Raw genomic sequence first — 14,633 nt, forward strand, 5'->3', positions numbered from 1 at the left:
TAATTTTTAATAGGATATTAAGTGATAGTATTAGTTCAAATATATTGCTACGAAGTGACGATGTCATTGGCATTAGTTGATTAAATGAGCAAATACAGTGCTTGCATAGTTTAAATGCAGATTTTTTTTTTTACACCGCCTTTGCCAGTCCAACTTGGTCATTCTCCCGGTCAAAAATACTGTAGTATTCTCTGAGGAACATATCTCCTAGTATCAAGTGATCATAATCTTTGCTGCCAGAGCTAAAGCCACTCTTGCAATGGTCGTTATCCTAGAAGGAAAGGAAAGGATATCCTTAAGATGTGGGTGATTTGACATCCATATCAACCAAGAAATTAATCTAGGTAAAAATGCACAAGGTAAGGTTGCCATATTTTAAACCCTAGCATAAGGTAACATTCCAACATAAAGAAGGACAATGAAGGATTTTTCCTGGGGGGGGGAGTCTCAAAAGGAGATAAATATTGTAGATGTAACACTAGGACAATCGTAATAGCGTACAATATTGTAAATTGTGTATTCAGCCTATAATAATTAGCATAATACCTTAATAATGAACAACTAAATTGTACAAAGCAAATTCTCTACGTCACTGAGCTATGGGCCCCTCTATAGAGTAAATGGAGATCACAAGAAAATTATTTCCCATCTCCTCCTCGCTCCGCCTCTCCTGCTATCTGTAAAGGATCGGAGCACTGTGTCCCTCTGCAATAGAAGCCCTTCTTCGGGGCTACACGGGGAGCATTAGGATGCTGCTGAGAGTGAGATTTAGAAACTCTCTAGATTGTGTCATCACTACAAAGAGGAAACGAGGGGAGAAAGAATATCATTTGCTTCAAAATTCTTCCATATCTGAAACTGCCAAGCAAACACATCTGAGAGCTGCATATATATGTTGCTATATGTGATGGAAGGTTTAAGTCCTTCTGGGGGTGAACAGGCGCCTATGTTATACAACATATCAGGGGCAACCTTCCTGGGCTAGGAATCATCTGTAGTCAGAGATACTATACTAAACTGTCATGAAACTATGTTGGGAAATTTGCATTGGCCTTTTGCTTAAGACATGCAAGTTTGGGTCCAGCTCTTCTGACCGGCTTAGCATATCTAATAGGCTTTCTGCCCCAAAATGTATTCCATTTTTTCTTGTCTTTAGCTCATGTGCTCATAAATATTTTGCACTTCTAATCTGCCCCAAACTGTTTTAACCTGCATTATTATGGCAAGTAGATAATATTCCAGTTCTATCATGTACCTTATGAGTATAGGCTTGTGGAGTCAAAGGATATTGAATTCCGTTGATTACATAAACAACATCTGGCATATTGTGGAGGTTTCTGCAGTTGAAGGAATGCTGAAAGAGATAAGGAAAAGAGTTGAGTTTGGGCATTGCTCAGATCATGAAGGAATTGAACCAGCAAACCTCAAGTTTGCTTGAGAAATCTCGTGGATTTGTCCCTGAGCCAATCTCAGGAAAGCAAATGTACCACTTTAAGTGTGAGGACCTAATAACCATCTAGTGTAACTCACTTGAACAGCACACTGTAGAACACTGTAGCACAGAAGCAAGGCATGTTGCTGAATATTACAAATAAATCATTTCAACACTTCATATCGAAAACTCTCAGTCTAAAGCAGGCATTCCCAAACTTTGGCCCTCCAGATGTTTTGGACTACAATTCCCATCATCCCTGACCACTGGTCCTGTTAACTAGGGATCATGGGAGTTGTAGGCCAAAACATCTGGAGGGCCGCAGTTTGGGGATGCCTGGTCTAAAGCAATGGAGGTGATGCAATCCATTTCTAAAGTCCAGTATGAGACCAAATTCTCCATTCTAAAATTGGTGTTGCGGGCACACGGATGTACTGAATCTGTGTTGAGAGATGTCGTCTGGGGGAAATAAAGCCCTCACAGCTGTCCTTCAATGTTTTTGCTCCATAAGACACACCTCACCATAAGATGCACCTAGTTTTTAGAGGAGGAAAACAAGGAAAAAAATCTTTTCTAGCAAGAGCTGCGCAGAGGAAGGGGGGGAGTGGGCGGAGCGCACTACCTCCGGCACCATCGGGGAGGGGGGTACCATCGTGGCTGCCCCACCGACTTGCGCTGCACACCCCCCCCACTGTGCCAGGTGCCACACCCCTGTAGGCAGCATGCCACGCCCCCAGGATGCACGCCACGCCTCCATGATGCACGTCCCGTCCCGCAGGACGGCGTGCCACACCCCTGGGACGTGTGACACACCCCAGGATGCGCACCAGCCGTGCCCTTGCCTGCTCTCCACCCCCGGTGCTGGAGCATGCAGCTTCACTGATTAGGCCCACTGGAAGTGTTTATTTCACTGGAAGTCACCCTCCCAGATTGTTTTCTTTCCCTGCCATTTCCATAGTCATACTTTGTATGCTCATGATACATTTGCATGCATGTGCAGTGTCATGAAGAACTATGAAGCCTGGCACTGAGGTTTCAGCAGTTGCAGTCCAGGTGATATCCTAGGTCAAGCCTAATCCTCACCACCTTCGGTTGTGTGCCTCTGAAACTTGAGCTTTGGCTAACAATTAGAGCAGGCTTCCACAACCTCAGCCCTCCAGATGTTTTTGGCCTACAAATCCCATGATCCCTAGCTAGCAGGACAGTGGTCAGGGATGATGGGAATTGTAGTCTGAAAACATCTGGAGGGCCGAGGTTGAGGATTAGAGAATTAGAGTATGGGGTGTGGATGCTGGAGTGAAAAGGATGGTACAGGGCCTCTTCAGCTACAGTATGAAGACAACCAGCAAAAGTCAATCTTACTGTTGTAACTCCAATGGCTTGTTGGATTTGGCTAATTTCAGATGCTGGGCCGAGTAAGAAGGATGTCCCCGTGTCAAGAAGTGCTTCACAGCCATCTCTGCAGGCAACTGCCTGACCATACACTAGAATGCTGAGAAATTGGACATCATTAGATTCTTTAGATTCTGACCTTAAACATTAAAAAGCCACATTGTATGGAGCAGCTCTCCAGGATTTTGGAGAGGGAGTTCTCATAGCACTGCCTGGAAATATCAGTTAAGCAACCCAGGTGGAATATAAAAACAGTTCTGAAAATGCTTTAAAAAAAGTTTTTAAAAATAACCTTGAATTTTCCATAAGGCTCACCAACAACATCCAGCATCACATTGTATATTTCACTTAAAACACACTTAAAACAGCTGTATAGCTGTGTCCCTGGAGGATTCTGCTTGCAAAGCAAATGGTCCTCAGCTGAGGTAGGGCACTTCCCCAAACACGGGTTTGTTTTTTTAAATGGAGAGTGGGATGTGATAAGTACTTTCAGAAAGCTGCATTCAGTAACGTAGGAAGGTGGGGGTGGGGTGGGGCGCGCCGCCACAGCCAGCGCGATCCCAGGGGCGCCATCATGGCTGCCCGTCCCACCCCCAAAATGCGCACCCCGCCCCTCCGCGCACTCCACCCCGCCCCCAGAACACACGCCACATCGCTGGGGGCAGCGCGCCTGTGCTCCGCCACTGGCTGCATTGGAAATAGCAGAAGGCATAAAACAAAACTCATGAACTACAGATTGTAATATGCTCAGGGCAAGGACCTGCCCTCATATGCTCTGTAAATGCCATTTACAAGAACAGTTCTATATATATATCAACTGACAACTAGAAAACACAAAGTAAATTGCACATTCGTATTTGCATTTTATTGCCCTCCATCTCTTCCTGTTTAGCTAACTAGTAGCCATTAAAATTATTCAGGAAAACTTTTCAGTTTTATTGTACCCAGTCAATATGTTCAGATTAACAATAGTTGCTGATACTACTAATAAAAATAATTCCTGCTTACCTGTCCACTGCAATCTTAAATTTCTTATATGTGGCAGGAATCCAGTTAATAGGACCGGTGAAATAAGATCGATCAATTCCACCAAAAATGATCATGCTCCCATCTGTTTTTCTGAAACATAGATACGGTATACAGTGTGCTGTTGTGAGGTCATTCATTCAGAATAAGCTGGACTGCATATTTAAAAAGTGTGTGTATCATGTTCTTGTACCTCTGTCCAAATTAGAGAAAAAGAGAGAGAGAATAGAACTTTTTGCAGTGCACCAGTATCTACTGGTGAACACTGGACAATGAAGGCTCTAAGATTTTGAAAGGTGAATGCTGTTAATATACTATTCCTGTTTTGTTCTCCATATCACCATGCTTCGTGTTCAGCTTTGTATACAACACGCTGACTTCCCCCTTCATAATCTTCATATTTGAAGAAGTGTGCATGCACACGAAAGCTCATACCAAAATAAAAACTTAGTTGGTCTTTAAGGTGCTACTGAAGGAATTTTTTTATTTTGCTTCGACTCAGACCAATACGGCTACCTACCTGTTCATAAGTTTTGTTCTTCTAATTGGTTTTCATTGTGATTTTAAGCAAGCCAGTCTGGGGAAGTGGAAGCCATTCTGCGGAAAGGGCCTCTACTCCACCAACCTCAGTCTACCTCCAGCCAGCCTCACCTGCCTGCCTGCTTGCTTGCAGCACCCAGTCCAGGGAGTGTCACTGCCTGTCAGATTCCTCCTCCTTAGACAGTCTAATTGCTCCCAATATATCCTCAGCTCAGTGGAGAATGCGGGCAAAATCAGCTGGCTTTATTTGTGGCTGGCTCTGCTTCTACCTACTGCTTCCCTTCCTGCCTTCTGCCCTAGAAAGGCTTGCTACCTCCCTTTCAAAAAACCATCAATGCTGCAGTGCCAGGCACTATAGCACTGAGCTGACATGTACAGGATGGGCAGCATATTAGCCACCTGAAGAGAGGAAGCAATTTATACCCTTTAGTTCTTGATCTACCCCCCAAATAGTCAGTTGAAATGGTCTTTGTGATACTATCCTCCAGTTATTCTGCATGGGGTAGGATCGTGATTTGGAGCAAAAACTCCAAATCTCTAAAGAGGGGTTGGCCTCTTCATTTTCTGCCTCAACTCTGTCTACCTCCCTCTCTTCCCACATTAACACTTAGCTCACCTGAGCTTGGCCCCTGCTCTGCTGTGCTCTCAAGGCACAACAAGCAAGATGGTGCAGTCGACTGCTGGGTCCTAGAAAACTGGAGGGACCTTTTCTTCATCAAGTAGCCTTGGCTACAAGAGCTTATTCATCCCTGGAGGGGCTCAGCACTCTGACCAATTTGGGGATGGGGGTTCCATTCCCCTCTACCCATCAACCTCTGTGCAAACAAAGCACAGTGGTTGTTCTACAATATTCAGCAGGCAAAGCAATAGCCAACCTGTAAAGTAATCTCAGGCACGGTTTCCTTCCATGAGTCCTCTATCAACATGCAACAAATCTTCTTAGCAGTAAAGCAAAATAGTGTTTACCCGCTGAGATAAACAGAAAATTCATCTTTCTCAAGCAAGCCTTTCTTCATCAGGTTTTCAAAGAATGAACTTTTTTTCCAAGGGTTTAAGCCGAGGATCCCATCATATTTAGTTCTGGAAAAGGGGTCTTCTGACTCACTGGTACTCAAGCCGAATTCCAAATCGGAAATGGTAAGATCAGATATCTAGGAGAAAAACAAAGTATTCCCTTACTTCTGTATCAAGTTGTGAAGTTCAGAAGTTTTACGAGCGATGCATTCAGGCTACAATCCTGTGTTAACATGAAAGGGAACCTCATTTGACCTTTCAGACAATAATATTCAAACATGGATAGTGGCAGGTAACAAAATATTGGGGGCGGTAGGTAAGTCCCATCCTGCATGATTGATCACAAGACAAAGTCCATGCACACCATTTGAATGGCAAAGCCCATTAACTTTGGGGCGCAGCCCCCGTCATATAATATTTGGGGGATGAACGGACCACGACCCATAGGAATTGGTTCCTATGGATAGTGGGCAAGAGCAAATTAGGTCCCAGTTTTAAACCTGTTTATTCAGAGGTAGGTCTCATAAATTTCATTGATATTTACTTCAGCATTGCATAACCTTAGTACTGCAGCTTTAATTTGTACTACTTTGATTGTAACAACAACAATTTTAAATAAACTTCTTGGTTACCACATACTGTGTTCTGAATTCCTTGAGGAGCAGCCATCAATGTATATATACTGTACATAAATACCTCCACAGAATATAAAGGGCTGGTTCAGTTTTTACTGCTTTACATTTCCCAGGATTCAAAAACACTGAGAAGTATTGGCCTTGGAAATGCACAGAAGATTTGATATTTTTATAAGCTTGTATTCTCAACTTGTCCTGTATCTATAAAATACTATTAGTTTACCTTGACTGTATCAAGTCCAAAGATCCCTTCCATGCTTCCTTTCCCATACTTAATGGAGAATGGCTTTCCTGTTCCATGGAAGGTAGAAGACTTGCGTGGGTCAAATCTATGGTGTCTTTCTAAAAGTAAAAAGAAAACAGACACGATCCAGCCATAGCGTGGGGGCAGTGGTCCATAAAGTTTCCTTCAGATTATTGCCACCTTCTCTGCCTAGGTATTGAGGCCCCAGTAGTGGCAGCAGTTAGGGGGTGGAGGTATTGGGACCCCTAACAGGAGAGGAAGAGCAGTTGCCTCTGCAATACAAGGCCTACTGGGATGTGTTCTGTGAGAAGGAAGCGGACAAGCTGCCCCCCCCCCCCAGGTCTTATGACTGTAAGATAGATAGACCTCCTGCCAGGGGCTCAGATGCCTATAAGTCACCTCTATTCAATGTCTGAGACAGAGCTGGCCACTTTGAATGAGTTTTTAGAGAAAAATCTGGCACAGGGTTTCATCAGGCCATCCAAAGTGCCAGGGGGTTCCCCGTGTGCTTTGTTAAGAAGAAAAACACACCTGAATTGAGACTTTGTGATGGTTTTAGGAAGATAAACAGTATAATGGAGCCAAATCACTACCCCTCACATGCATTGGAGATTTATTAGAGAGGCTGAGGTCATTTCATTAAGCTGGACTTATAACTTGATATGTGTGTGAGAGGGAGATGAATGGAATACAATGTTTTGCACCAGGTATGGCAGCTTGAAATACCTGCTCATGCCTTTGGGGCTGCAGTCGGGGACAGCAATGTTTCAAGCCTTCATCAACCACATTCTAGGGAGCCTAGTGGACATGTTCATGATTAATTATTTGGATGATCTTCTGATCTACTCAGAAAGCTCAGAAACATGACAGAGGTGCTACAGCGGCTGAGAGAGCACCAGCTTTACATGGTTGGAGAAATGCCAATTAAACATCCCTGAAGTAGAGTTCCTGGGGTACAGGATAACACCGGAAGGGGTGCAGAGGAAAGGGTTAAGATGCAACAGAAGGACAAGAGGGGAAGGACCGGACATTGTCAGCCTTTGTGTTGCATTCAAGGCAGGGACACAGACTGAGCACCTCGTAGCTGAGAATGGCGTATTAATTGTAAATAAATGTACCGTAAATCTTCCAAAAAGCTCATTACCGTACTTCTTTTTGGAGCTTGTTTTCCTGCCTGAGATCATTACACCTGATCATTAAAAACTGAGATCTCTCTCTCTCCAGCAGGGGAGTGTTCTGTTTTGCCACTTGAAACATAATGGGATGTGCCCCCCCTACTACCCTGCCTCTCCCCCTCCACTGCCACCCTTACTTGGGCTGCGTGGGGACACTGGGGACACATCAGGTAAGTGGGTATAGGATTGAAAGCACACATTCAATTCTGCACATATTTATTTAGAAGTTGGCCTCACTGAGTTCAATCAACCTTACTCATAGATAAATAAAATTATGACCTGAGTCTGCAATCAATGCTGGATTGTGAAATAATGAATCCCTTCCTTTACATCACTTCATAGGCCCTCCCAGCCCATTTTTAATATCAGAGTGACATGCTTGAAGACTTTTTATTTTATAGTCCGTTACTTACGGCATGCTGGACTACTGCAATAGACAGAGGGTACCCAGAGAGTAGATGATCCAGTGTCAAACACAACAGTGAACTTCTGTGGTGGGGTTCCAATGTAGATTGTTCCATAGTATTCGGTCTGTTAATTCATAAAACAAACACAATTTGTAAAACTTTCCTTCTTTTTAGGCTTTTGAACATTTTACTTCTTCACAGATATGCAAGGTAATCACTGTAAATCTAAGTGCTACATTTTTAAAAAAATAGTTAGAAAGGAGAAATTTATTTCCTGTCAAAAGTGGGATAATGTGAAAAGGGAATTGTTCAAATAAACAAATAATAAACGACATAATGTAAAAGAGGTATGTGCTTTAACGTAACTCACAAACAGGAGAAATACAGAAGAAGAACTGACATTTTCCCCACTCTTCAAATAACTTCTGTGCATAACAAATAAGTGCTATTGTAAAAAACCTGCAGTTTCTAAAATATATAATAACATATTTTTTTTAAAAAAAGAATAGATTGAGACAATTTGGGGTATGCAGGGAAAGATGAAAACAATTTTAAGGCACCACAGGAAAAGGGGGAGGGAAGTCGAGATTCAAAGTGTCACAATTACTGTTGATTGATTTGTGAAATGTTTTCCTTTTTGTTATAATTGAAAATTATAAATATTTTTTAAGTACCATTTATTGCCATAGAGGAGCTCTCACAATGTTCACCAGAAAAAGCAAGCTAAAGTACTATTTTTCTGGCCTACACAACATCGTGGCTTCATCATTTTCCTGCCCTGCCCTTTAATAAGATGGCTAGATGCAAAAAAGAACAGGTTCTCACACCTTGAATAGTTGTAATAAAGGGGCACTCAGCATCTGTGAACTTGAATGAAAAGCCACAACCTGCTGAAATTCCCTCTTCTACACAACTATTAAAGGTGCAAGAACCCTGTTCTCTACTGTGGCTACCCTAGGTGTCAATGGGATTTCAATGTAACTGGCTGGATCATAACTCCTCTATGGGTCACAATCCAGCAAAAGTTAGTTGCAACCTCTTATGTTGAAAACAACAGGGCTTTGTGATAGTCATGGCTAAGTCCCATAGTGTGATTGAGTTGTGGCTGTGTTTTGCTGAATTGCATCTAACATATGTTAATAACCTCTGGGTGTCAGGAGAAATATGAAGAAGTATCTCAACTGAGCATCATGAAAACTTTGAGGAAATGTTGTTCAGCAGCACAGTAAATTGATAAGAGCAAAGCATCACCTCACCTCAAAAGAGTTCAGAAGTGGTTCTTCAGCCACCTGGGCAGCATTAGAAATATCTGAGTTGTATTTTGTACCAGTGTCATAACGGTGTTTCTGAAGAAGATTTTCCAGCAGATTTTTCTCCTTGAGAGTGTCTCTTACATTTGTCCCTCTCTGCAAGGGAATCCTGGAACACAGGAAACAAAATTACTAGGTTTGGATTTTCTGTCTCCCTAAAATTTGCCTATTTTGCAACCTGTCTTTACACTCCATAACTCCAAACGGACATGGAGCATTGGTTGAAGCTACAAGAAAGAAGATTCCACCAAACATTAGGAAGAACTTCCTGACAGTAAGAGCTGTTCAACAGTGGAATTTGCTGCCAAGGAATGTGGTGGAGTCTCCTTCTTTGGAGGTCTTTAAGCGGAGGTTTGACAGCCATCTGTCAAGAATGCTTTGATGGTGTTTCCTGCTTGGCAGGGGGTTGGACTGGATGGTCCTTGTGGTCTCTTCCAACTCTATGATTCTATGTCCCATCAGCCCCAACCAGCACGGCAAATAGTCAGGGACAGTGGGGGTTCAAGTCCAGAAACATATGGAGTGTTAGGATCCTAGTCCCCTGCATGACAGGGATGATAATCTGCTTCATCTCTCAATTAATTAAAGAAAGATATCTGAAAGGAAAAAACAACAACTGTAGGTGTGTAGGGTGTTCAATATTTGACTGACATAAAATGAATTCTTTGCAGCCCATTTTTTAGACTCCTTTTGTTTCAAGTAGTGTCAGCAGCACTTTAAGGTGTGCTGTTGTGCCTTAAATTGCTGATTACAAAGAACAGTTTGACAATTTTACTTTCTCTTGTCACTTTGGACATGCTGTGGGGAGCGTCAGGTGCTGAGCATCATCCTGTTACTGCGCTACTGAAGGCAAGGAGACCTATTGAGCTAAAAAACAAACAAACCACACACACAAATGCCCCAAAATATTGTTCCCTCTTAAATTAGATGTTAGCCATGCTTTCTTTTCAGTGAGTCTATGTGTTTCTACCCTTGTAATTGCTGCCAGAGGACCATTTTGCATTTACTGATCTGCTCTCAGCTGTGTGTATGTGTTTATATATATGTATATATCTTTAAAATTCTTTAAGATTTGAAGTTATAATTCACACTCCCTCTCCTCTTCATTAGTTAATCAGAAAGTATAGCTGTCAGATGAGTAAATATCAGCAACAAAACGATAACTTACTTAACAAGACATTCGGAGAGAGCAACAATGGTGAAGAGTACTGCAAGGTATTTCATCCTGCTTGACCAATGGGGGCTGCTCTAGTTTTTCTGGTGCTTGTTGGGGAAAAACTCTGTTATTTTATAGCTGCTTGAGAAGTGCCCACCATCATCTAAAGATCATATTTCATCACAGAAAGTCCAGCCCATTCTTGGAAATGAGAAGTAATCAGTCACCTTGCTTTGTAAACACAATGAAATCATACCTAAGAGGAAGCCATGTATCCAGCATATAATATTGTAAATATCTCACTCGCTGGATTGTCACCTTGTTGGGGAGAGTGGGTTTGCCCCTTCCTGTGACCCTTGTGAGCAACGCCATCAGGAGTCTCGTACTCCCAGCAGAGTCACCCAAGACGGTTAGGTCAAAGGGGAGGAGCTAGACAAAGAATGATCCAAAAAGTCCTCAAAAGATGAACAGGTGGAAGATAACAAGGTATGTTACAATGGCTGTGAAGGTGGATAAAGGCTGCAGCAGATAAGAATCTACCGGTCGTCGTGGTACTCAAGCCATCGAAATAGAGCCTTACTGAGAAGACTAAGTGTTGGTCAGGATGAACTGCATACATAAAACAAATTCACACACAGGTTTCTTCCAAAAATCCACCCCAAACCCAAACCCCCAAAGTCCCATGGCCATTGGCAAATGGTAACTGGGGCAGGACCGTAAAATCTGGAAGGCCCTATTCACGAACTGGCACATGATCACTGGATACAGATTCAGTCACTCTGACTCAAGGAACGAGGCAGTTGAGCAGCTCAGCAGCTGTATCCATGACTGAGCAGCTCTATATGGGATCCACTCAGTTCACCCCAAAAAGGGGGAGAGGCTAGAAAAGTTGCCCTAACCATAGCCTGGAGAAGAGAAGGTTAAGGGGTGATTTGATAGCCATGTTCAAATATATAAAAGGATGCCATATAGAAGAGGGTGAAAGGTTGTTTTCTGCTGCTCCAGAGAAGCGGACACGAAGCAATGGATACAAGCTACAAGAAAGAAGATTCCACCTAAACATTAGGAAGAACTTCCTGACAGTAAGAGCTGTTCAACAGTGGAATTTGCTGCCAAGGAGTATGGTGGAGTCTCCTTCTTTGGAGGTCTTTAAGCAGAGGCTTGACAGCCATATGTCAAGAATGCTTTGATGGTGTTTCTTGCTTGGCAGGGGGTTGGACTGGATGGTCCTTGTGGTCTCTTCCAACTGTATGATTCTAGTCTGCCTCCCTTTTTCCCTGACTGGATTACCATTCCCAGTGGAGTCACCACCCAGCGGTTGTAAAAGACAATTGTTTTTGGAAGATGGAATATTTTGGGTAACACAGACAATGAGCATCCCAAGCGCAGAACTGCCATCATTGCAAGGGAGCTGCAACGTTTTAACATTGATATTACAGCGCTTCAAGAAACTCGAAGAGCAGGTGAGGGACAACTTAAAGGAAGAAAAAGGAGGCTACACATTCTTCTAGAAAGGTCTACCTGAGCAAGAATGTTGAACGAAAGACTGTGTGTGTGTGTGTGTGTGTGTGTGTGATTTCAGAATATGCACTGCTTGCAAACGAAGCACTGTGACACTCCAGAAATTTTTCATGTGCAAACATAATTAAAATCATGACCACATGTAACCACCTCAATCAAATGAGCACAAATAATCATGAATGGAAAAAGAAGAAGAAAAAGGGATGCCAGGAAGGACCTGAAATTGCAGAAAAAGAAATGAATAAATCTTATTTTGGGGGTTGTCATTTCCTTAAGGGTGCTATACCAGCCATTTAGGAACAGAGAAAGCTCCCTTATACAGATCCAAGATGTTAGTCCACCTACATTATATCAGCCAATGTTCTCATGCCCTTGATGGGTATATTTACAGGCATTGTATGTCCAAAGAACAAATTTACTACTCTTATCTGAGGTCCTCAACACATATATTTGAGCACAATCACTTTGATGTCTTATTAATAACGAATGTACATATTTAACACTGCTATTGGACTAAGCAGTCTAGTGGAAATTTGATAAGCTGCTCAAAATGGAATGAGATAAGCTTCTCAATAACTTAGCAGGTGTGTATTAGGTAAAAGGTAAAGGACCCCTGAATGCTTAAGTCCAGACAAATGTTCAGTTAAACCTGGCTTGAGAGCAGTACATGTGAAAAGGATCTAGGAGTCTTGGTAACCACAAACTTGACATGAGTCAGCAGTGTGATGCAGCAGCTAAAAAAGCCAATGCAATTCTGGGCTGCATCAATAGGAGTATAGCATCTAGATCAAGGGAAGTAATAGTACCACTGTATTCTGCTCTGGTCAGACCTCACCTGGAGTACTGTGTCCAGTTCTGGGCACCACAGTTCAAGAAGGATACTGATAAGCTGGAACGTGTCCAGAAGAGGGCAACCAAAATGGTCAAAGGCCTGGAAACGATGCCTTATGAGGAACGGCTTAGGGAGCTGGGTATGTTTAGCCTGGAGAAGAGAAGGTTAAGGGGTGATATGATAACCATGTTCAAATATATAAAAGGATGTCATATAGAGGAGGGAGAAAGGTTGTTTTCTGCTGCTCCAGAGAAGCGGACACGGAGCAACGGATTCAAACTACAAGAAAGAAAATTCCACCTAAACATTAGGAAGAACTTCCTGACAGTAAGAGCTGTTCGGCAGTGGAATTTGCTGCCAAGGAGTGTGGTGGAGTCTCCTTCTTTGGAGGTCTTTAAGCAGAGGCTTGACAGCCATCTGTCAGGAATGCTTTGATGGTGTTTCCTGCTTGGCAGGGGGTTGGACTGGATGGCCCTTGTGGTCTCTTCCAACTCTATGATTCTATGATTCTATGATTCTATGACTATGGGGTTGCAGCGCTCATTTCGCTTTTCAGGCTGAGGGAGCCAGAGTTTGTATAGAGACAGCTTTCCGGATTGTGTGGTCAGCATGACTAAACCGCTTCTGGAGCAACAGAACACTGTTTACCTTCCCACCGTAGTAGTACCTATTTATCTACTTGCACTGGTAGGTTGGCAGAGTCTGGAACAGAGCAATTCATCCAGTTCATTGGCATTAACTATAGACTCACATTAACTATAGGCTTCTGCACATGAATCACTACAGAAAACCAAGCTTTGAGCCAGTTTCATAATTCATAATTTTCAGATTGTCTGTGCCATAGCAATGCTTCCACCTACAGGCACTTTAAACTTATTACTTTTAGAAAAAATAAAAAATCCTTCCAGTAGCACCTTAAAGGTAAAGGTAAAGGGACCCCTGACCATTAGGTCCAGTAGTGACCGACTCTGGGGTTGCGCACTCATCTCGCATTATTGGCCGAGGGAGCCAGCCTACAGCTTCCAGGTCATGTGGCCAGCATGACAAAGCCGCTTCTGGCAAACCAGAGCAGCACACGGAAACGGCGTTTACCTTCCCGCTGTAGCAGTTCCTATTTATCTACTTGCATTTTGACGTGCTTTCAAACTGCTAGGTTGGCAGGAGCTGGGACCGAACAATGGGAGCTCACCCCTTCACAGGGATTCGAACCGCTGACCTTCTGATCAGCAAGCCCTAGGGTCAGTGGTTTAACCCACAGCGCCACCTGGGTCCTAAGTGTGCATGCACATGAAAGCTCATACCTATGACAAACTTAGTTGGTCTCTAAGGTGCTACTGGAAGGATTTTTTATATTCATTTTGACTGTGTCAGACCAACCCGGCTACCTACCTGTAACTAGTACTTTTAGAAAGGCAGAAAGGGATCTACTTTAATTTTTTCTTCCCAAAGTATCATAATTTTCTGTATAAAGTAATTACTTATCATGGGGGGGGGGGCGACTTACAATATATTTTAGTGGATTAGATTTTTCTTTTGAAATTCAGTTGTTCTATATATTTTTAAATAAAAAGCCTCTAAAAACTTAAAGCTCTGTTTGGTTAATATTCATCTTGCATGCCTCACTCCACACCCAATAGGCACGGGACGCCTTTGCAGCAAAATACCAGGCAAGTATAATACACAGAGGAATTATACCAGAAAGATATGGAGGTCTCGTACACCCCAGGTAGTGTGGTTGCTGACCTTGAGCCAGACATCTTGGAGAGTGAAGTCAAATGGGCCTTAGAAAGCACTGCTAATAACAAGGCCAGTGGAAGTGATGATATTCCAGCTGAACTATTTAAAATTTTAAAAGATGATGCTGTTAAGGTGCTACACCCAATATGCCAGCAAGTTTGGAAAACTCAGCAATGGCCAGAGGATTGGAGAAGATCAGTCTACATCCCAAT

General features: G+C 42.8%; 1 protein-coding gene across 1 annotated transcript; it reads right to left on the reverse strand.

Moving 5' to 3' along the window:
• Window positions 1-130: 130 nt before the first annotated feature.
• Window positions 131-10,399, reverse strand: LOC118077562 (embryonic pepsinogen-like). The gene is made up of 9 exons (XM_060277518.2): window positions 10,344-10,399; window positions 9,122-9,284; window positions 7,872-7,989; window positions 6,263-6,381; window positions 5,357-5,541; window positions 3,833-3,943; window positions 2,795-2,924; window positions 1,256-1,354; window positions 131-271 (listed from the first exon to the last, which is right to left on the reverse strand). The coding sequence occupies exons 1-9, from the start codon at window positions 10,397-10,399 to the stop codon at window positions 131-133; spliced, it is 1,122 nt and encodes a 373-aa protein (XP_060133501.2).
• Window positions 10,400-14,633: the final 4,234 nt, after the last annotated feature.

This window comes from Zootoca vivipara, chromosome 7 (genome assembly GCF_965207765.1).
Source record: "Zootoca vivipara chromosome 7, rZooViv2.hap1.1, whole genome shotgun sequence".
Lineage (NCBI taxonomy): Eukaryota > Metazoa > Chordata > Lepidosauria > Squamata > Lacertidae > Zootoca > Zootoca vivipara.